This window comes from Bidens hawaiensis, unplaced genomic scaffold (genome assembly GCF_021521415.1).
Source record: "Bidens hawaiensis isolate Kalapana, Puna unplaced genomic scaffold, B.hawaiensis_p1.1 tig00419364_1, whole genome shotgun sequence".
Classification (NCBI taxonomy): Eukaryota; Viridiplantae; Streptophyta; class Magnoliopsida; order Asterales; family Asteraceae; genus Bidens; species Bidens hawaiensis.
Window position 1 is genome coordinate 210,313 of NW_027504835.1, and position 24,773 is coordinate 235,085.

Genomic DNA, 24,773 nt, shown 5'->3' on the forward strand with positions numbered 1-24,773 from the left:
GAGACGCTCAAAGGCAAAAACACAAAGGCAAAAACCTAAAACGCTCACAAACCTTAAACGCTCGTTAAACGTTAAAAACCGTATTTGTGAAAAAGGTGAAAAATTGATCGATTAACCATCCAAAACTGTTTTTTTCAGTGAAGCAATGACTGATTGGATATGTATTGACGATTCCGAGATGTTTGGATGTGATTTCATGGATCGATTCGTGAAAAACGGAATTCGCGTACGTTAATGTACATTAAGCATTAGCGTATTGTATCTTTTCACTAGAAATATAATACCGTTTCACGCCCTGATTTTCTAAGCGTTGTCATTGCTACCCGTGAACGTGTTATTTAGGTTTTTTATGGCATAAAATTTTCTCTTGTGTTCATGTTATGCTATTTTGAGAATAGGTTCATGCTATACATATATATTAAATGAGACAGTTGGAATATTATCTTTTGTGGTCTTTTTCGAGAAGAAGATAAATCATTTTTGATGAATGGGGTCCAAAAGTTAGAAAATAGAATATGAATATGCTTTGCCGAATTTCACATAGTGTTCTCATTCCATTGTCGTACGTGGTTTATTACGCTTCATGTACCTTTTGTTAATTATGTTGCACACGCTTTTGATCCTTAATTTGTTTATTTGGCGTCTACGACTTAATTTCCTATGTTTCTATTTGTTTATTTATTTAGGTTGGTATATAAATTGGGACATACTAGGCATATTGTTTCATTTAAATAACTGATTTTAAGAAAACTTAATTTAAATGTAAGACGCTACTACAAAAACATTTGGACCACTAACCAACTAAATCATTACCATTCTATGAGTATGAATTATGAGGTACTAAGCTGACACGTCCTTAAAGGGTAGCTACCACATTTATCTACCCCGTCAGTCTCAGTTTGGATCATTGACTTGCCACTGACTAACCCGTTCATCTCCATTCCCTGTTTATGGACGAACCTATGGGGTGCTACGCTAGCATGTCCTCAAAGAGAAGAGAAGCTCGTGCATTTGTCCGATCCATCACTCTCAATCTGGAGACGACCATTAGGAGGGAACTCATCGTAAAGAAAAAACACACTAACCCAATCTGAAACTCTTCATTTAGTTTTGAAGTGGAACTTGAACCGAAGACATTTTTTTTTAAATAATTTTTTAATTTAAAAGGGGGTTGCAGCGCAGCTTTTTGCCCGCTTACCTGCCACTTCATTGTAAATCGTTTGGATGTTTCTATGAAATATAAAAGGAGCCAATAAGTTTATAATTAAAATTTTTTTATTAAAATAATACAGGCTAACTCATCTCAATATATTCCCGTTATGTGTATCTTTTAATATATTCCAGTTTTGTGAGAAAACTGGTTATAAACTATACCGCACCTCGATATAAATGGAATAGATATTTATTTTAATTATTCAATAAACAGACGTGTTGTTTGGGCCTGTCTAGCCCGTTCATATTGGGTTAAAATTTGTGGGTTAACTTGTCAGCTGTTTGGTATGCTATAGATTATAGAAGTATAGAAATATTAGAATTCTTTTGTTTGTATGTATATCAAATGGATTTATTTTATTATAATGGAATTACTTAAACTACTGTATAACAGTTAAAAAAGCAAATAATACCATCTTAAAGAAGATTTAGTTTTAAATATCTGTAAAAATGATAAGTAATTTATACGGTATAAATCATTTGATTAATAGGTGTCGGACAAATAAAAAAACATAAATATGGATGTCATGCTTTACATGGTTTCAACAGTTACTTTTTTTAACCACAAACGCGTGTACATATATATTTTCTTTGAACGATAGATTTATAAAACTCACGGAGTTGGTTAGAAAAAGCTAACCAAACAATAAAAAAACAAAATTACATGAAAATAAGAGGGTTTTGGATCTACTTGGCCCAATCTATTTGTACTTTTTGTTCATAGTTACAATCCAAAGAAACAAGAAATGTAATATAGACTCGAAACTTCAATCCCTTTCCAATTCAGGTTCCGGGGGACCGTCACACTCGAACTCCTGGACGGAAGATTAAGTCGTCCGCTTAAAAGATCCTTCTTATTTCTACTCTTCTAAATAACCCACCATATAGTAAAAGATAATTTCTTCCATCAACAATTTCTTCTTTTTGTGATAAATGAATTTGATCCAGCTGAGAATAAACATTCTCATGTTTCATAGTGATTGGACCCAACTAAATGAAGGAAAGAAAGCACTAATTGTTATGCTTTAGAAGCTACCCCTCAACATCTCTTAATGAAAAGTTGTTTCAGTGTCTCTAGACTAAAATGAACATAAAATACACTCACATCTTGTCTTTTATTTGAGAGATTGGTTATAGTCGGTAATCTATCAAGGAAAAGCCTTCAAGTAAAAATGTCACAAGTTCCTTTGGAAAACGTCAATGTGAACATTAGAGTTCTAATACGAATTCAGATTGGTGGCGTTGTTGATAGAAGCCACAAACATATTTGATCGATACATGTGTTTGTGTTTAGGAAGTAAAGAACCAATCAAAGTTCTTAGACTCATTGTTGGCATGGGCATACTTTTCTATGTTTGCTTCATACTTTCATGCATCTCGTGATGTAAAATTTGCGTACATGTATGATGAATTCGATCAATGATGTAAACTAATCGTTTATTGAACAATTGTCTGGATTAATCTATGAAGAATAACTTTCAAGTAAACATATTAATGGGTTACACACAATGATTTATTGAATAAGACAGATTTTTGTAGACGGAATTGAATTTTGATGATTCTGTGAATGTTCGATGTAAAGGTGGTCTCTTTTCTGCTATATGATCGAGAGAGAGAAAAAAATAGGGCGTAAGGAAAACATATGGTTCATTTATTTATTAAAACAACTAGGCCCTACTTTACCAAGCCTAATCCAATTACATGAGTCATTACAAATAAAACCCAATGTTAATTTACACAATAAACCCAAATGATACTAGTTTTAAACGAGCCCGCACTCTTGCGTCACCTAACTCGATTAATCACCAACATTATTATCTCAATCAACAAGTTAATCCAGTATACTAAAATACATGTCGGTAACACTAAAAACTACCAACATTCACCCCCCCCCCCCCCCATTTTAGTGATATCCATGATTAACTTAACCATTTACATAGAAACACAAACACATGCATAAATGAAAATGTCCTACGATTAAAATTTATTCTTAGTAAATTACCCCAGCTGGCTTTTGATGACTATAGGGCCTTCTTTGTTGGGCCCTCCTGGCACTCGCAGGAAGCGCACTTCAGCTTCCTTCCACGCACATGGTTCTGTCGTTCGTCGTTTTCTTCCTCTGACGTTGCCATGAACCAAGTGGATGCTGATGTCGATGGGCTTTCGTCCGTTGCCCTTGTACCGATTATCATTCCTCCCTCCGTTCTTGATTGATGTCACGAGGTGTGTAAGTTTACCATCTTTGACGAATGTTTCGACAATATCCTTCAAAGATGTACACTCCTCGGTGGTGTGGGCCTTTGTCTCGTGGAAGTCACAGGATTTGCTCTGATCAGCGTTATGGCGCTGTCGGATCATTGGAGCTTTTGGCCATGGGAGTTTCTCGGTGGCAAATATCTCTGTGACGCTTTTGGTGAGTGGCGTCCATCTAGGGTTCCGGTTTGATGAGTGCGTGTTATCCCTTCCGCCTAATAGAGGGTGAGAGCTGGATGAGGTGTCAAAGTTTACCCTTGACTGCCAAATACCAAGCTTCCTCTTTTTGTTTTGTCGGGCGGTGCGGACATTATTCTCTCTGGTCCTTTGCGTGTAGAGGTTTGTACTCTGGGGAAGATTCCTACCTAGTTGCTTCTCCGTTTCGGCAAAGCGTTTAGCTGCCGTCATGATGGCATCCCATGTGGATGGCATGCCATCTTTACCAGTCAATGTGTGGATAAGCTCTGGGTATTCGGCGCCCTGGATGAAAGCGGCGCGAACGAGATCTTCACTTATGGTGCCCAGACTCAGCTTCTTTGAGTTGAAGCGAGTGATGAAGTCTAGCAAAGATTCATCCTCCTCTCTAACGCAGTTGAGGATCGTCCACTGCTCTTCAGTATATTTTCTCTGTTGACTGAAGTGCTGGCTGAACTTGTGCTGGAAGTCCGCCCAATCATAGATGTGGTGGACCGGTAGACGATCAAACCACGCCCTGGCCGCTCCGACCAGCGTCATCTGGAACATATAACACCACGTGGGTTCCGTCCAGTTGCTGACGGTTGCCCCCGCTATGAATCTGTTCAAGTGATCGTCTGGGTCGGATATGCCATCATAAGTGCCGATGTTGGACATCTGTTTGGCACTCTTCGGGGCGATTGCTTCCGCAATGTCCCTTGCAAACTTGGACGTTCCCGCATTTGCAACAGTTGGCCTGAAAGTTTTGGAGAAGTCACGTGGGTTTCCCCCCGCGTTCCTTGGTTTAAAGGTTTCTCCAAAATTTCTTCTCGGCTGGAGGTCCGTTTCTTTACGCTTCCCTTTCGCCCTATGACGAGGGTTTGCGTCACTGTCGGACTCCTCCCAATCATCGTCCAAGTACTCGCAATCATTGCTCATGTTGAGCTGTTGTCGAGTGCTTCCGAATTCGTCATTAGCCTGTTGTAGTGAACGTAAACGTTCATCCAACTCAGCTTGGAATTCTTTCTGACGTGCTTCCGCCCACGCTTTAACTTGATCAAGTGTTTGGCGGGGGAGCCTCGTCTGTTGTTTCTCCAACTGGGTATCAATGAATCCCAGGGAAGGATTGTCTACTGCACTTGCCCCGGCTTGGGTAACCGGGGTAGTGTTCGTAAAAATTGTGTACTCGCTGGTGTTCCCCCCAGTAGCTGGGGTTGTGGTTACCGGAGTTTCTTGGTCACTTGTTGGCCTTGGCATCGGAGTAACCTTAACCATCTTTCCTGGCTGGGGTTGTGGTTACCGGAATTAGTTCTAGCTTTTATGCACGGATGGCGCCAATGAAGAAACACTAAGGGACCCCGGCAGATTACGGATAATCTTAGGGTTAAGTAGATGTTTCCCACGAGGGTTAGGTCTGGCAAAGATGGTTATTCTTCTTGACCTGCAAAACAGACACCGTGAGCTCGTCACTGAGAAGGGGGGGTTCCTCCTTGTGACCACCCTCCGGCGTGAGAATCAGACTAGATTGTTCTGAATATAAGTGTATATTAAGAGAAATAGCTAGAGAAGATCAGATGATGATACCGTTCCAAGGTGTTGGAGTATTTATAGCCGAAGGTAGGTTTCCAAGCAGGTACGACCAGCTGTATAATATTCCTTTTTCACCAACTACGGGCTACGTATGTGCCACGATGGGAGTTGGTGGGTAGGCAGCGGCTGATAGTGACATGGCCAGCTGTGTACTATTCCTTTTCCACCAACTACGGGCTATGTACGTGCCACGATGGGGGTTGGTGGGTAGGCAGCGGCTGATAGTGACATTTTGTACTGGAGCGTGCTCCTCCTCGTACTATTGTCGGTAAGCTGTCACCCTGTGATTGGTTCATGGGCTGCTTTGGTCAGATCTTGTCTATTTTGTCCATACCTTGGCAGGTATAGTACAAAAGGTCTTCCAGAAGCGTACGGACTGGCTCTTTTGGGCGGGAATATTCCCGCCTTGCTCATTCCTTCTTCAGGTGACATTGCTGAAGTATAAGAGTTAGTGCCTTATGCGTGTAGCCTTACTGTTAGTGCGGGTAGCCTTCCTTCTTGGCTTGTACTCATAGCTGCGGGAACAGGCAGGGTACTGTACCAAGGGAGGCTTTCCTGCGGGAACAGCTGGCTTACTGCGTGTAAGGTCTTCATCTCTCTGAGCATGGTGGGTCCTGCGGAACCAGTTGGTATTTGCGCAGACGTACCTCATCAAGGTGTGTCTTGCGGGTCCAACTGGGCTTTGCGGGGACCTACCTCTTCAATTACATAAAAAGAGAAAATAAAATTTGAACGCATATTGTATGTCTCAATTAATTTGAATCTATAGATCCATTAAACATTAAACTGACTTGGGGCTTGAGCTTGGGATTTTGCAGGTGGGCACTCGAACCAAAATAAGAAAATTGGGCCGTTAACTACACTACGAATATGAGTTAGATGTCCGTGGACACTTGAACTAAAATAGAACGTCGGGTGAGCTTGGGGTTTTGTAGGATGGACACTTAAACTAAAATAACAAAATTGGATTGCTAACAACACTATAAATATGGGCTAGACACCAATGGACGGTGGGCCTATGCCCACCCACCTTAAACCCTATCATCTCCTATGTTTGTAAGTCGTCGTGTGTTTTGGTGTTCCTGTCAACCCTTGTTATCTTCTTGGTAGAAATGGTTGCGGGCTTTTTTTGATATAAATATGGTGTTAATAAAGAAAAAATATTTACAAACATCCTTAATAAATACTAATCCATCTTCAACATTTTTAAACAATTAATTTTAGTAATCATATTCCTTTTTATGATAATCAAATAATATATAAGAATTTAACTTATTATAATAAATCCAAACCTGGGAACAAAACAAAGTGCTAAAGAGAACATTAACCTCAAAGTTGGTCTAGTGATAAAGATATATATGTTTTAAAAATTTATAATTATGTCAATAAAAATACATAAAAACTTCCATTCTTAAAAGAATAATACCTTGGAGGCCCTCTTCCACTCAGCCTATTGGGCCTGAGCAACACTGTGCAGTGCGCTGTGCGCATACTAAACATACTTGAATTTATAGAATTTTTGATAATTTAAATTTCGAAGATTTAAGTAAGTACGGTCTTTTAGCTTGAGCTTGACTCATTTCATTTAACTTGATCAGCCGCAAGATCTTATAGCTTCAATATCTATGCATAGAACCGAGATCCGCTTATACTCCACTGGTTTACAATTACTTATTAATTATTTCACTGTTTTAATTATTATAAATGTATACATTTAATGTTGGTATACTTATAGCTTAATTAATTGTGTATATGTTAGTAAAAATATACCATTAAGATATATTTTTTTATTATAATCATATTTATCATAAATATTATTTAATTATATATTTTAGTAGTAATAAAATTATTACATTTATGTAAAGAAAATTGTTTGACTTGCGATCATAGTAAACATATGTATACGAGACTAGCTAAATTATGAAATAAGCCATGCATATTTTAGGCCTGAATTTGGATTCAGGCCTTATAATATATATTTTCCGTGACGATACAACCCTTGATAGTGGGACGTGGTTTATGCTACCCTTCATGTACCTCGTTGGACCATTCACCCCACAACACGATCTTCCTTCTTTGTCTTCATCCACATGCGTGGAGCATCCACCGCAAGGGATGGACGTGTTGCGGCATCGTTCTTCCAAGCCTTTTGGCCTGATTCAAGCTTTTGGCAACTTGAACTCGACTAACATGCATCTCGGTTTGTTAAAGCCAATAGATTTAAACCTCAAGTAGTTGGACGCTTAGGGAATGAAAGCAAATTAATTATGCACTTGGGAAGGAAAACAAACACCACCAATTAGCTCTCTGATCCAACCATTGTCTCACTCGTACCTAGAAACTTATTGTAAATCAATAAGTTCATTATAATTTAATGTTTGTTGGTTAGAGGAAAAATAAAAAAACAGTTCGAAGTGCAAATTTAATGTTTAGTTAGAAGTGCAATAAAATCTATTCTCTGTATCCTGTTATAACTATTCCCACGTACGAGATAAAATGCACCTATAATTTAAATTATAATTTGTACATTACACAATAGTATATATAAAACTTACCCCTACGAATATACAGTTTTATGTAGTTAAGTGGTTAAAAGCAAGACAAAAGAACTTTCGTAGGTGTTATATTCTGATAAAAGTTATCAAACAACCAAGACCAAACAATGAGGTTATACTGTTCAATTCGGTTGGCCGCTTTGTCGTTTTTCAAAACTGTAATTTGGGGTTTGGTCAATGATTTTTTTCTAGTTGTGTCTATCGGATTATGAGCGCTCTTAATCAATTGCCTATCCATCTTATCGTTTTAATTAAGAAAAACAGTTTAGCCCATACATCATTTTTATCGTTTTTATTAAGTAAAACAGTTTAGCCCATACATAATTTTTATTGTTTTAATTAAGAAAAATAGTTTAGCCCATACATCATTTCTATGAACGCCCTTATTCGATAACATATATCATTCTCTCCTTTCATTTTTATGACAAAAGTGTTACCTAATAATATAAAATCATGTTATCTTATATTATTATTGTTAACGTCCTTAATACATTAAAATGTAGAATCTTTTCACTTTTATCAGAAATTTGCAAAAATAAAAATGCACCTTGTAAAAATTGTTCAATGAACCATTTATTTTTTCCAAAAAAATGTACACTATATTCAAATTTAATTATTTTTTTATTGATCATTTGAAAATTAACATATACTGTAGTTCAATTGATGACTAATTAGTATATAAAGAAGCTTGCCGAATATATATAGTGTGGGAGGAAGTTGAAAAATATAACCAAGTAAAGTAATTATTTAATATAATATAATTTAAAGCCATCGTTTCTCACTTAAAACATTCATATTAGATTAGATGATACAATCAAACAAAACATCAAACATAATCATAACTTTATTTATTCGGTACAAGATTGAACTAAACCATGTTTAACATTGTATGCAACATTCAATCTCATAACCAACTCTTCTTTTTCTTCTTCTAGCTAGTTTCCTTGAACAATATAACCTGAAAACCAAAAATATCCAACTTAATTCCACCATAATCAAAATCATAAAAACAAGAAAAAAAACAAAAAAGAGTTGCATAAAATCATACTTCCACAATGGGATCCACGGGCAAGCGGTTTACCGCAAGCTTGCGCGATGAATGCCGCCTTCTCCATGCTAATAACACCTTCAACTTCTGATGTAATATGGCTGCAGACACAAGGTAAGTCTAGGTTCTTGACCACATCACAACAGGCAGCAGATGGTGGGACCATAGGGCCTGACTTCTGCACATATCTTGCACATTCCTGCATGAGTCCTTGCATGTCACCTGCACATTGGGCTGATGCCATAATAATATTGTTGCTGATGATCAAGGCGAAAGAAGAGATAACAATGGTGAAGAGCATGAAACGAGCCATGGAGATTGCCATTGAAGGGTGTTAGGGGTTTCTGAGGGTTTGGTTGTGTTTGGTGAAGGTAAGATATGGTGTTATTTATAGGAGATTTGAGAGGGTAGAATTGGGAAATGTAAATGTTGTTGGGCATTTAAGATTTGGAGATTTGAGTATTGACTATCTTAATTTCTGCATGTGAATTCTCAATTCTTGGACTAAGGTTTTAAATTTTAATGTTGGTTGCTTTTATGATACATTATATAGTTAAAATTTAGTTAGCTTAGCTCCTACTATATTGTTTTTTATTTTTTTAAAACAACCTACAGCTCCATCCTATTGTATTAATACCCTATTATGGAAATATCTATTCATTCTAGACTAAGAAATTAGATGCCTGTTTTCATGTCATGAACCTGACTAAAATTATAATATCAACATCATCAACTTTTCATGAGAGACGAGAGACTGATTGATATTATAAGTGAGAATTGAACTCGGGGTCCTCATTAAGAAACTCAAACTTCTTACCACTACGCCACATTAGACTCCAAGGACATTAAACTGTTTATTCTAAATACTCAAAGATACTTTCATATGAGAGTAGTAAAATTCGAGCTTAATAAACTAAGTAAATTGACTAAAAATGTAATTTTCACACTTAGGCCTAAGGTCGGCCCAATAGGCCAACACTAAACCATTTTGGGCCAAAAGCCTTACACCACCGTTTTGATACTTTGATACAACATCAGCAAAGTAATCTGATCTAAATTTGTATTTTGGAGAGTTGGTGCAATAGCCACCTAATTACTATATTTTGGGCCTCATCCCATTAGTTTTACTTGAGTTAACATGTCCATATACACAGTTATACACCATAGAGCTTAATTATCAACTTTCGTTTACCAAACGTTAGGTTTGTTTACAGGCCTAATTAAGTCGCAAGGTCACTCTCCCTTTTGATGGGAAGTGACAAGTCTTAAATTACTTTCAAGTGCTATAGAGTATAAATACTACCTAGGGCAATTGGCAAGAATCTTAAACTCATGATGATAGATAATTCACACATGAGTAGTAATGCTATTTGGTGAGGGTCGTGAACCGTTGTTCATGTTCTACCATTAGTTCCAACTGGGAACTATGATTTTTGGACGTTGGATTTACTCCGACACACAGGTTAATGATGGCCAATAACATGACTATCATCGAGTAACCATTCCCTTCTGGTATTCCACAAACTTAAAAATCAGTATAGGCATGACAAGCTAATTTCATGTTTTTCGCTTATATAGTTCTTCTACCCTATCATAATGCGCGCGCACACCCACACAATTCATGTATTTTGCTCAGCAGGTGATCACCATTACGTTGGTGATGATCATATAGTCTCAACGAGTTTAAACATCATCTCTCTTTCTTCTTAGTATACATGATTAGATAAACAAACAACACCACAAATTTATGGATTTCAGCTTTTGATGATTCGAAATCTATCTTCAACCTTCTTTGTATATGCATTTACAAACTGCAAAAATAGCAGACAAAAATTAGGCCTATAGTTAATTATAGACTAAATGACTACTTTGAAGGGCACAATGCAAGACAGTTAAAAAACATATATAAATGATAACTTTCTGTAATATCACAATAAAAAATATATGAATACATATTTACTAAAACTTTTCGTAAATAGCAAAATTTTTAAAGTTGAAACACAACATGAAACCATTACTCCTACAAGTTTTTAAAGCAAAAATATTATGAATGTGAGTTGAATACAAAAACATATACAATTTATAGTTGTCGATGATGGTTTTGTTAGATACCTCAAAGTCTAATTGCGTCTTTGTCGTATGTACTCTAGCGTATCCAAATTTACTTATTCTTGAAATGCTCCAACTACCCGCCTGAAATTAATAACACTTATGTTGGCAAGTTTCTTTAAATACACACAATAAGATATGTATTCACCTTTGGAGGGAAATTGTCTAGTTTGAATCCTGCCATCCCAATAATAGCATGAACAGGTGCCTCATAGTTGTTGTTGTCATATGTGTCCACTCCATCTGCACCTTTCTTTGGCATTGCTTTACATTGATTCCGATACACCGCACAAGTTCTTTCATAGTTATGAACATGCCCAAACAAAACCAAGTCTACCTGGTGCATTCACCAAGGGTTGGAAAATTACTTAAAAAACAAGATTTGGACGAGAGTAATCTCAATGTAAAGCTAGTAATTTAGCGGACCATGGATTTAGAATATATTGAGACAATCATATGTCATTTGGTGATACCTTGTGTGTCAATAGCAAGGGTTCAACTTGTAGGAGAAATCTTGGGTCAACACTTCCACAACTAGAATACGTTGGTCTGTGCCTGAAATAATTAGCAACTACCAAAGATTAGCTGAAATAATATTTCCAAACATATTCTCTCTTTTAAGCATATATACTCATATTTACCCTGTAAAAATCACCCATGGTGTTCTTGATCGATCGATGGACGCCATGTCCTTACTCATCCATTGATACTATAGAAGATAATGTACATGCATATATTAGTTATCATATTACAATTATCTCATTTTTTCATATATTAAAGATTTGTATTGTACCTGCTCTGAAGTTTTAGACCAATCATGCTCAGTTGAAATTACTACAAAATGCACACTCCCTTGATCAATCGAGTACCATGGCTTATCTTTTGCTGGCGTTGGCATCGGGAAATAACTCTCGTAAGGTACACCACATTCTCCTCCAGAGTCCGGGGTTATGTATACCGAGCCTGAATTCACATAATCCCTAATAGTATCCGCGCAATTAATTAGTTTTTATCATATTTGTTATAAAATATAATAGTATTCCTGTAATTTGGAAAGTCGTCGTTTAGGCTAGTAGTTCCGAACTTTTTTTTTTAATTTCCTAGGCACAGTTCTATTGATATCATGTTAAGTGATCAACATCACTTCATTATTTTGGTATTTAAGCATTTTAAAAAAATGAATCATGTACCTTTCATGATTTCCTATTGCAGTCATGTAAGATACTTTTGAAGCCACTGGGCTTATAAGGTGAAGGAAGAAATCCCATTCCACCAGGAAACCTGTGGCGTAACTTATATCGCCAATGTGGAATATGGAATCCGCATTTCCAGACGATACTTCATCGGCCATGGCTTGAACGACAGTTATTGATCCAGGCTATAACCATAATTATACAAAAAAGAATTATATCAAAATAATGATAGCCACAAAGTCCTAAGTGTATGTTTGGGTCCATGCACAAATTTATAGTGTTAGTTGTTTTCATGTTATACAATTTTTCAGGCTTTGCTTTATATGATGTTATTACAGGCCGGGTAACATATTACCTGAATATAATGCTCAATAGAAGCATCACGCGGGGCCTTACCCATATCACCGAATGCTAGAAACTTTAGTTCATCTGATCCACCGCTAGGTGGAGTATTAAAGTTGATTCTTGGACTCCAACCCGCGGAATTGCTACAAAATGAAAATACATCATGTTATTTGAGCTTTACTAGCCACATCTCATCCCATATCTCTTTACATTTCCTACCTTAGTGACCCAATTTATATATGTATTCTTTGACGAATTTCAATTTTACGCGTTTATGATAATTTAATATAGTTATTCATGAAAGCATTGGTTAATTTACCTTCCGTATCTGTACGAGAACCTTGTAGAAGGCTTGAGTCCAGTCATAACCGCAGAATGAATATATCCTGGATCATGCCATCCAAAATCTTTTGCAGGGCTTGGTAACCCAGAAGCTTACATATAACATGAAAATAATTTAGGTTAATTGAGTTTAAATTTGTTACCAAGTATGAAGTATATATGTAAGATAACCCATATATGCTGTGTTAGTAAACAAATATTAACACCGTTAAATAACGTGTTGAATGATGATCGGTGGTTGGAAGATGTAAGCACATAAAGCAAATTGGATATGGCTTAAAATAAAAACATACTGCACATATTTTGTTGGGTAAATGTGGTGACATGAGAAGCTTGTGATTTTCCATTCGCGTATTGTACTTGTTGAGGATTTTTGTCGCCACTGACCCATGTTAATCTCATCTGCACATGAACCCATTAGTTAACTTTAAGCTACAAAAGCAGTTAATTTAATCACATGTTGATCTTAAATATAAGTTGATACTAAGAGACAACATTCAAAATCGTAACCAAGTTTCAAGTTTGTTTATGCTAATTCACTCATACTATTTTCTTTCTTTTATTTTTGTCTCAATTAGGTTACTCAACTTTCAAATTATCTCATTCAAGTCACTCCACTTTCAATGTGTCTTAATCAGCTCACTCAACTTGCAATGAGTGTTTTGATGCTATCTTTTTTTTACCTTCATATTATATTTTCATAAATAACTAAAAGCAACATTTATTTTTAATTTTTTATAAGTAAAAATATCGGTTACGGTAATATAATAGTTATCCTCGTTTTAGAACACAAATTAAAAGTTGAGTGACTTAATTGAGATAACTTGAAAATTGAATGACCTAATGGAGACAAAAATTAAAAAGTATGATTGACTTAATTGGAACAAACTTGAAACTTGGTTAATTTTCTACTGTGTTTTCCTTTATATATACTAAATAACACTATATAGGAAAACTGCTGATAGGGGAGTTCTTACTGATGTTCCTGTGGAATCAACACTAGAGAGATGTCCATACAATGGTTTTTTTGGATTTTCAAACTCGAGTACGCTAGATTTAGCTAAAACACAAGGCACCTGAAATCCAGCACCAAAGAAGACAAACTGGATACTAGTTCTAATGTTGATAACATGAAATGTCATAGATGCACTACATGTTGTCACCAAGCATTTGCCTCTCTTATCAAACTTTTTACATTCCTTCTTCTTGCAACCAATATATCCGGGATCGTTGGTAACATATTGTGCCTGCATTGCAATCATAATGTTTTTAGCAATCTAGTAATGTTAACATATCAAGCCTGCATTGCATCATACTAGTGTTGCCTTAGGAAAATTTTTATGCTTTTTGATCGATCATTAATTAAGTTGTTTGAAGATGTTTCCTTGTTTCTAGAAAGTATGTAACTCATGGAGTACTGGTAGCATCACCTTCTATCCCCACTAACCCCACTATTTAGGTTATTTTTATGGTTTGATTAGTTTAATAGAAGTAAGTTTCCATCATGTAATAAATATCATCAGTTAGCAATCTCTTATTTCTGATATCAGAAAATCTAGTTTTAACATGTCAGTGTCAACAAATGTTTCTTTCTTGTATTGTCTTCTCCCAACCAAACTTCATCCTTCGTCCTTTTATCTTCTCCAGCTAATAATCTTTCTCTGAATGAGTTAGCACACACGACCGAAAAGCCAAAAAGGATGGGATCATAGCTAGTCCAAAGAATTTCTACCAATTGTGATATCTATCGAGCAATATCAAGAAATTGACACAATGCCATTTGTACTAGAAGCCATAGGAAGACGAACCAGAAGATAATGATCAAGGGCGTAGTGATCAAAATCGTGGTAGAGAACAAGGCTCGTTCAAAGGAGGAAGAGGACATGGAAAAATATGAGTGAAAGAAACAAGAACAAAGTTGGCAAAAGCGAATTCAAATGCTATGAATGTGTGAATACAGCCACTTTGCATACAAATACATAAAACGAAAAGACAGGGCGAAAGTAAAGGACCAAGATGCCCATCTCGTGTTGGAAGATGAAGAACCGATGTTGTTGTAAAGACAAGTCAAGAAAGTTTAAGACCCACATTGAACTATATTTAGTTTAAGGGGAAGCGTTAAAAGTATAAACTAAATATAAAGGGCTAATATTAGTCATTTTAGAAAGTATACTTTATTTCTTGTGTCGCATACATAAACGACACGTCATTTAGAATTATGGTTATACAGACCCAAAAGATGTATGTAATTGTCGATCGATTGTAGCGAACAAGATTCTTCAGTCTCGTTTATTATACCTGTGATTGTGTGGTTGATTTCTGATTCACCAACATTGTAATTTTAATTATTTATTTTGTGTAAATGTGAAGGGTGTGAATGCATAGAACTCAAAAGTATTTCATAGTACAACTTTATGCACTTTCTCATCTTTATGATCACTTATTTCATGTTATCCTACTTTATTTTCAATGCCAACCCTCCATCAACGGATTTTGCATGCATTAGAAGACCTTTCCCTCTTCAACTTTACGTTCCCACCACAAACACATATATATGCAAACCAAAGTGTCCATACGTTCATACACAACACTCACACGTTCATTAAATAAACGTCAATGTGAACATTAATTAAAATTCTAATACGAGTTCAGATTCGTAGTGTTATTGATAGCAGCTGCGGACCAATTTGATCGGTAGGTGTGTTTGTGTTAAGGAAGTAACTATGAGACCAATGTTGACATGAGCAAACAATTCTGTGTTAGCTTCATACTTTCATGCATCTTGCATTCGATCTAAAAAGAACAACAAAATGAAGATCTTATGTATATGATGCGTGTTCAATCGAAATGATCGACGAAATCCTTACCATGCAAAATCTTCGGTATACCAACATATCCTCAATCATACAACTTATAAAACCTTTTAGTAATCTAGCTAACCACATAGACCGGTATTGAATAAATATTAAAAATGGGTCGAAGATAATAATGTTGTATTGTACTAAGAAAGATGATTAGATATGTTTTAAAGTAGATTGAACTGCGTTTTTCGTCCATGTGGTTTGTCCATATATGTGGTTTTAGTCCAATAGTTTCAAATTTGCGATTTTGATCCATGTGGTTTCATTTCACTTGCAATTAAACCCGAATTCACTAATCCCGTTAAGTCAGGTCGTTAACCCCATCAACGTGCCCTTCACATGAGGGGCAATTTCATCTTTTTTCCCAAATACACCCAACCCCTCACATGAGGAGGCTTGCGAATTAGGATTGACATTTATTTGGGGGGGGAGACAAAATTGCCCCTCACGTGAAGGGCACGCTGATAGGTTTAACGATAAGACTTAACGGAGTTAATGAATTCGGGTTTAATTGCAGGTGAAATGAAACCGCAGGGACGAAAATCGCAAATTTGAAACTATTGAACTAAAACCGCACATTTGAACAAATCACAGGAAAAAAACCGCAGTTTAATATAATTGTGTATTAATTCGGAATTCCATCATTGAGTGGGGGAACCTACGTAGTAGAGGTGCGAGCCTTTTAGATGGAAGGTTTTGGGGTTCAAATGTTCAATCCCAAAACAGAGAGTGAATTTGATGTAACGTAGGAGTGAGTAGGTTTCCCGTTATAGGCAACATTTGCCATTCCAATTTCTTTTTTTTTTCTCAAAATTCCTGCCTGGAAACGTTTGGTCTAGGAGCTGTCAAAACTTTAGCTTATTAATTAACATGCAAATTCTTGTAAAATTACTTTAACCCAAAACATGAAATATTAAGTTTGTTATTAAGTATGAACGGTGAAAACACACCCTAAAGCATACTAATGTTTTCATTTGATTTGTATATTTCCTGCGGTATGAATAATGGAATTCTCTTTTCTATTATAAGTTATTTTTGTATTTTTACAAATAAAAATGTTTTTTCTACTTTTTTTATTTTATTTAAAGCTTTTCAAACTCAAAAATTAAATGTTCTTATATTGACTTTATATTCAGTATACAATCGTTAATCTTGAGCAGGTTGTGAAAAAATATATATATATAGCCAAAAAAAAAGGACCACATTTAGAATTAGATCAAGTTCTCACTATATGGACTCAAACCTGTACCACTTTGTTGAGGGGTATACCATTAGGCCTGAGGCCAAGAGGCATTGACTTGGCTTATTATTATTATTATTATTATTATTATTATTATTATTATTAATTTTTCTTGGAAATTGCATATTTTACTAATTTAGAAGGTTTAAATAATAAATGAAAAACACACATGATTACATAGCTAGAGTTATTAAGGCTTACCTTGACAGGATAATGACAGAGGAGTGGAAGATCACTGAAATCACCAGTCTGCTCATAAAGAAGAAGGCTTTGAGGGCAAACATCAACACTGCATGCCATTTCAATATATATTAACCTAGCTAATTACTTCTCCAAACTATATATACATGCATGCATACACATATATAATTATTATAACATCAGGACATGTATATATACTTACTCTGTGTGCGTTGGCGAAATCATACCCACCCAATCACTCTTAGATGGATGCAACACCCCGCTAACTGTCACCGTGACCATCTGGTCATCGGAAAGTGTAGATTTCGGGCTTACTTCTATTCCAATATATGGGTTCGGGTTCAAACAAGCTCCAAGTTTTCGTCTGTTTAGCAAACGAAACTCAGATATTGCGGTATAGTTTTGAAACCCATCGATGGTGTCCGACAGGTTCATGGACGTTAAACGAGCATCCGAAGATAAAGATGATCCATGATGCAAAAATGAAAGTAAACAATACAAGAAAAATGTAATCCACATTGAAGATTTTGGTGGGTTCATAATAATAATGAATATATAAGTAGTTAAAATGTTAGGGGGAAATTAATATATGGGCATTGCAGTATGTGTCTCCACAAAAATGTATGGGTGCAAGTGATTATATAGTGGCAAAATATGAACCAGGCGTCTAGAAGTCTTTGCTTCTTAGGGTGCATCAAGAAAGGCCAGCTTGCAACCCATATGCGATTTATAAGATAAGTTGTATACAAATAACTGATTAACATTACTTAGCACGTACGTACTTTTTTTTTCTTATAAATACTTATTGATTAAAACTAACACCAGAGCACACAACTTGCTTTCACATTCTTGTTTGAAAATTTTTATTCAGTTAGAATATGTGTGCGCGCGTGGTGGAGTAACTAAATGGCGTAAAATTGTTACTTAGACGGTGGGGTGTTTATTAACTTTTCACTAAAAAACGCGTAACGGTTTAATCGACAAAATAATCATTATTTAATTTTTTTTAAGAAAAATGTGAGTGACTTATTTAATTTGGCTGGTTGTAATTGGAAGTGGCCCCGCCCTCTTTCCCCTTGGTGTCGTTAAAAGCCTAAGAACATTCATGTCCCGTACTCTATCTCCATCTTTATAATTACATTATAAAACATTACATTTCTCTCTTCTGTTCAATTAAATAATATTATTTTATACCGTTATCATTATAGTTTTCTCTCTCATTTACTCACAACCAAATTCAACAAATATAAAAAATAAATAGAGACAAACAAAATTTTCCCAAATTTACAAAAAAAATCACTGCATTTTCTCTCTCCACCTTATAATATACACTCACAACCACTCAAAAACTTACACTATAATTTACAAACTTTCCTCACATAAATATAGGGGATGGGTTGGAAATGCTCTAACACCCACGAAGGCTCTATACCTTTTGGTGTCCTCTTCAACTTGTGTAGTGGTTGAACAAGCAAAAGTAGGGTGAGCGAGTTGGCAGGGAATGACGCTTTCCATCTCTCCGATCACATAGTCTTACGGAATAGCTTTTAGAAGATGATCATCGATTCCTTTCATTGGAATTTTGAAAATTAGGGACTCAAAAGTAGATTAAAGTACTAAGTATCTTATCCATTTTTTAAAGTTTGGAGGAAAATTCAAAACATAACCCACAAATCACTGAATTTGTTGGTGATGTAATTTACAACAAATATATAGAAATATAGGGTAGAGATACTGTACGCTAATGCTTAACGTATGAAAGGTACGCGAGACGCTCAAAGGCAAAAACACAAAGGCAAAAACCTAAAACGCTCACAAAACCTTAAACGCTCGTTAAACGTTAAAAACCGTATTTGTGAAAAAAGTGAAAAATTGATCGATGTTTTTTTTCAGTGAAGCAATGACTGATTGGATATGTATTGACGATTCCGAGATGTTTGGATGTGATTTCATGGATCGATTCGTGAAAAACGGAATTCGCGTACGTTAATGTACATTAAGCATTAGCGTATTGTATCTTTTCACTAGAAATATAATACCGTTTCACGCCCTGATTTTCTAAGCGTTGTCATTGCTACCCGTGAACGTGTTATTTAGGTTTTTTATGGCATAAAATTTTCTCTTGTGTTCATGTTATGCTATTTTGAGAATAGGTTCATGCTATACATATATATTAAATGAGACAGTTGGAATATTATCTTTTGTGGTCTTTTTCGAGAAGAAGAAAAATCATTTTTGATGAATGGGGTCCAAAAGTTAGAAAATAGAATATGAATATGCTTTGCCGAATTTCACATAGTGTTCTCATTCCATTGTCGTACGTGGTTTATTACGCTTCATGTACCTTTTGTTAATTATGTTGCACATGCTTTTGATCCTTAATTTGTTTATTTGGCGTCTACGACTTAATTTCCTATGTTTCTATTTGTTTATTTATTTAGGTTGGTATATAAATTGGGACATACTAGGCATATTGTTTCATTTAAATAACTGATTTTAAGAAAACTTAATTTAAATGTAAGACGCTACTACAAAAACATTTGGATCACTAACCAACTAAATCATTACCATTCTATGAGTATGAATTATGAGGTACTAAGCTGACACGTCCTTAAAGGGTAGCTACCACATTTATCTACCCCGTCAGTCTCAGTTTGGATCATTGACTTGCCACTGACTAACCCGTTCATCTCCATTCCCTGTTTATGGACGAACCTATGGGGTGCTACGCTAGCACGTCCTCAAAGAGAAGAGAAGCTCGTGCATTTGTCCGATCCATCACTCTCAATCTGGAGACGACCATTAGGAGGGAACTCATCATAGAGAAAAAACACACTAACCCAATCTGAAACTCTTCATTTAGTTTTGAAGTGGAACTTGAACCGAAGACATTTTTTTTTAAATAATTTTTTAATTTAAAAGGGGGTTGCGGCGCAGCTTGTTGCCCGCTTACCTGCCACTTCATTGTAAATCGTTTGGATGTTTCTATGAAATATAAAGGAGCCAATAAGTTTATAATTAAAATTTTTTTTTAAAATAATACAGGCTAACTCATCTCAATATATTCCCGTTATGTGTATCTTTTAATATATTCCAGTTTTGTGAGAAAACTGGTTATAAACTATACCGCACCTCGATATAAATGGAATAGATATTTATTTTAATTATTCAATAAACAGACGTGTTGTTTGGGCCTGTCTAGCCCGTTCATATTGGGTTAAAATTTGTGGGTTAACTTGTCAGCTGTTTGGTATGCTATAGATTATAGAAGTATAGAAATATTAGAATTCTTTTGTTTGTATGTATATCAAATGGATTTATTTTATTATAATGGAATTACTTAAACTACTGTATAACAGTTAAAAAAGCAAATAATACCATCTTAAAGAAGATTTAGTTTTAAATATCTGTAAAAATGATAAGTAATTTATACGGTATAAATCATTTGATTAATAGGTGTCGGACAAATAAAAAAACATAAATATGGATGTCATGCTTTACATGGTTTCAACAGTTACTTTTTTTAACCACAAACGCGTGTACATATATATTTTCTTTGAACGATAGATTTATAAAACTCACGGAGTTGATTAGAAAAAGCTAACCAAACAATAAAAAAACAAAATTACATGAAAATAAGAGGGTTTTGGATCTACTTGGCCCAATCTATTTGTACTTTTTGTTCATAGTTACAATCCAAAGAAACAAGAAATGTAATATAGACTCGAAAATAAGCGTTGTCTTCAATCCCTTTCCAATTCAGGTTCCGGGGGACCGTCACACTCGAACTCCTGGACGGAAGATTAAGTCGTCCGCTTAAAAGATCCTTCTTATTTCTACTCTTCTAAATAACCCACCATATAGCAAAAGATAATTTCTTCCATCAACAATTTCTTCTTTTTGTGATAAATGAATTTGATCCAGCTGAGAATAAACATTCTCATGTTTCATAGTGATTGGACCCAACTAAATGAAGGAAAGAAAGCACTAATTGTTATGCTTTAGAAGCTACCCCTCAACATCTCTTAATGAAAAGTTGTTTCAGTGTCTCTAGACTAAAATGAACATAAAATACACTCACATCTTGTCTTTTATTTGAGAGATTGGTTATAGTCGGTAATCTATCAAGGAAAAGCCTTCAAGTAAAAATGTCACAAGTTCCTTTGGAAAACGTCAATGTGAGCATTAGAGTTCTAATACGAATTCAGATTGGTGGCGTTATTGATAGAAGCCACAAACATATTTGATCGATACATGTGTTTGTGTTTAGGAAGTAAAGAACCAATCAAAGTTCTTAGACTCATTGTTGGCATGGGCATACTTTTCTATGTTTGCTTCATACTTTCATGCATCTCGTGATGTAAAATTTGCGTACATGTATGATGAATTCGATCAATGATGTAAACTAATCGTTTATTGAACAATTGTCTGGATTAATCTATGAAGAATAACTTTCAAGTAAACATATTAATGGGTTACACACAATAATTTATCGAATAAGACAGATTTTTGTAGACGGAATTGAATTTTGATGATTTTGTGAATGTTCGATGTAAAGGTGGTCTCTTTTCTGCTATATGATCGAGAGAGAGAAAAAAATAGGGCGTAAGGAAAACATATGGTTCATTTATTTATTAAAACAACTAGGCCCTACTTTACCAAGCCTAATCCAATTACATGAGTCATTACAAATAAAACCCAATGTTAATTTACACAATAAACCCAAATGATACTAGTGTTAAACGAGCCCGCACTCTTGCGTCACCTAACTCGATTAATCACCAACATTATTATCTCAATCAACAAGTTAATCCAGTATACTAAAATACATGTCGGTAACACTAAAAACTACCAACATTCATCCCCCCCCCCCCCATTTTAGTGATATCCATGATTAACTTAACCATTTACATAGAAACACAAACACATGCATAAATGAAAATGTCCTACGATTAAAATTTATTCTTAGTAAATTACACGATCCAAATATTCGAATATCATCGTGTCCTATGGATCGAACCCTTGATATCCATTTGAATAGTTGAAGGTAAAATACGCATCCGTTTATTAATCTAAATTCCACTCGACACAATATTTACTAGCATGTGCCCTAATCCTTCAAAGAATATATCAAAACTCAAGTCCAAAGTTTTTTTAAGCGACCAAACTTCATATTTTTATAGGTAATTCATTACTCTTGCACATGCACTACACTTTATCAATGAACTATTAAGAAGTTACACTTCAACCTCCTTTATCTTGAAGTCTGAACACAAATCTTGGTATGTATCAAATATTGTGTTCCAATATCTCTATGAAAAGCTTTCCGCGTTGAATTCATCATCTAACATTGTATTAGATGGGAATTGGGTGTCTTGACATATGATATTAACGTATGAACTTTAATCCCATCCCTATGATTGATATGTTCACGATATCTCTTCCTGACCTTGGTTAGATCATCAGCCAAATTATACTCTTATATTAGAAACTCAACTGATATCACGACTTGCATGATGAGCTCATTAATCATGCTATGTATAATGTATAATGTATAAATGCTTATAATTTCAATTATACACTTGATTATAACTCTTAGTCTGCACTATCACACTGGCTAGATTTGGTGATATCGTTTGACCATAATGGAATTTCATAACAGTTTCTTAGCCATTCAACCACTTTTATTAGTTGTTGCAAATGCTAGAAACTCGTATTCTATTGTCAAGTGATGCAAATTCATCGATTTCTTAATTACCTAAGTATTAAAACCTTAGCCAAGAAAGAATTCACATCCACTTGTTTATAACCCTTGCATCATAATACCCTTCTAATACTGAAGGTAAACCTAAATAACACAAACCATAGTTCATGTTTCCTTTTAAGTACTTAAGCATATTGTTTACTACTTTCAGCACAAGGATTGCTAATACTTGCTCATCTTACCCATTACATTAGCTATGATAGTCCTTTTGCTGATTATAGCACACATTAGACATTCAATGACCTTTGAACACTCTAGTTGAAAACTAGAATCACCTTGGTTCATAAGCTCGATATTAGGATTTATAGGAATATAAATGGAGAACAATCAAACCAGTTGAATTTTTTTCAATGTAATTAGATCGAGTCATGGCTATACGATTATTACTCCTTTTTATGATTATACATGGGATAACATATAACATTTAAAAAAACAAGAAAATGAAGATCTTATGTATATGGATGAGATCCTTATCCGTGTTAAACTTAGATCATTACCATATCCGTCTCCAGTTATTCTCATTATAGAAATGACACGGGGTCCGTATCAATTACATTAGTTACTGATGTGGGCCAAAGTATTAAAGACCGGGCTATCATGTATTTGGAGGCCCAAGATCGCGCTATAAAAGGTGGCCCACGAAAACGAACATAACTTGGCCCACAAAACTCCGTTTCAGGCCTATTACCAGTCAAATCGAAGCTTGAGACGAGGAGCACATTGTGGCAAACAGCCTACGGCGGTTTGGTCTCTGTCCGAAGCCCAAAAACGCCTTCTAAATAAAGTTTTAGGTCTTTTTATGTTTTTTCAGCACTTTTTATGTTTTTATTTTTGGGTTTGTGTTCGGCCCATGGACCTTTTTGGGCCCATTTCGTATTAGACTCTTTATTTATATGTTTCTTATGTAATATGAATGGACATGCTTGAATTTTAATAATTATCAATTTTCTCTTCATTTTCCTAAAAGTTTTGGGTGGGATTTGGGAGTTTCGAAGCTCATTAGGGGTATTCTCTGAATCAACGTGATTTCAATCTTCATTCTTGTTATACCGCTGCATCAGTTACTATAGCATATTTTGAAAAAAAATAAAAAAAATGTAAACAAAAAATAAACATATAAAGCAAAAAATCAAAAGTAAAAAATATTCAAAATATTATTTGTGACACCTACCATGGATATTATATGTAAACTAGTGATTTCCCCACGCGTGTTGCCTAGTGAATTTCTTCTTATTATGGTGCCAAGTCAATGCGAACTCGATCGATATTGGTTACATTTGTTACGATACACCCAAAAAATAAATTTGTCAAATTAACAAATAAAAATAAATAAATACTTAAAATGATGTTTATTTGGTTAGTAAAACCTAAACGTCGGTAAACTCAAAGCGTTGTCAGTAAGACCCGGCCCGTGGTAAAACCCGAGCGTTAGTAAAACATGATAGTAAATTAGCGTATTATAAACGACGTTTATTCGATTGGTAAAAACATGAGCATTGCGATTTGCGGCGACGATTCGACACAAATTTGATCAGTTTCAGTTAGGTTCCTAACGATACCAGAATTAAACATAGAAAATAAGTTCGGCAAATTAACAAATAAAAACATCAAGATAAGAAAATGTATTTAAAATCATATTTATTTAGTTGGTAAACCCAGGCGTTGATAAAACCCAAGTTCTAACATGAGTGTCGGCAAACCCTGAGTAGTTGTGACGGCAAGTCGAGTCAAATTAGGTTGGTATTGGTTATAAACAAAATTTAAAAGAAATACACATATTTTGAGGGGAAAAAACGATAAATTACTCAAAAGAAACAAAAAATTATCCTGAGACTCTTTCAATATATAATGACAGATGCACGCGCGAGTATATAACATTGCATCCA

The 24,773-nt window shown here is 35.2% G+C and overlaps 2 protein-coding genes across 2 annotated transcripts; both read right to left on the reverse strand.

The window, feature by feature from the left end:
• Nucleotides 1–8,719: 8,719 nt before the first annotated feature.
• On the reverse strand, nt 8,720–9,157 carry LOC143608313 (uncharacterized). Its single transcript, XM_077083373.1, has 2 exons — nt 8,833–9,157; nt 8,720–8,742 (listed from the first exon to the last, which is right to left on the reverse strand). Exons 1-2 carry the CDS (start codon nt 9,155–9,157, stop codon nt 8,720–8,722), a joined length of 348 nt encoding a protein of 115 aa, XP_076939488.1.
• A 592-nt stretch (nt 9,158–9,749) lies between these two features.
• On the reverse strand, nt 9,750–17,802 carry LOC143608333 (putative inactive purple acid phosphatase 27). The gene is made up of 13 exons (XM_077083390.1): nt 17,326–17,802; nt 17,124–17,211; nt 13,799–14,068; nt 13,115–13,223; nt 12,799–12,913; nt 12,490–12,622; nt 12,132–12,319; nt 11,735–11,921; nt 11,583–11,650; nt 11,415–11,496; nt 11,090–11,278; nt 10,945–11,025; nt 9,750–10,643 (listed from the first exon to the last, which is right to left on the reverse strand). Exons 1-13 carry the CDS (start codon nt 17,661–17,663, stop codon nt 10,587–10,589), a joined length of 1,905 nt encoding a protein of 634 aa, XP_076939505.1. The 5' UTR covers nt 17,664–17,802; the 3' UTR covers nt 9,750–10,586.
• Nucleotides 17,803–24,773: the final 6,971 nt, after the last annotated feature.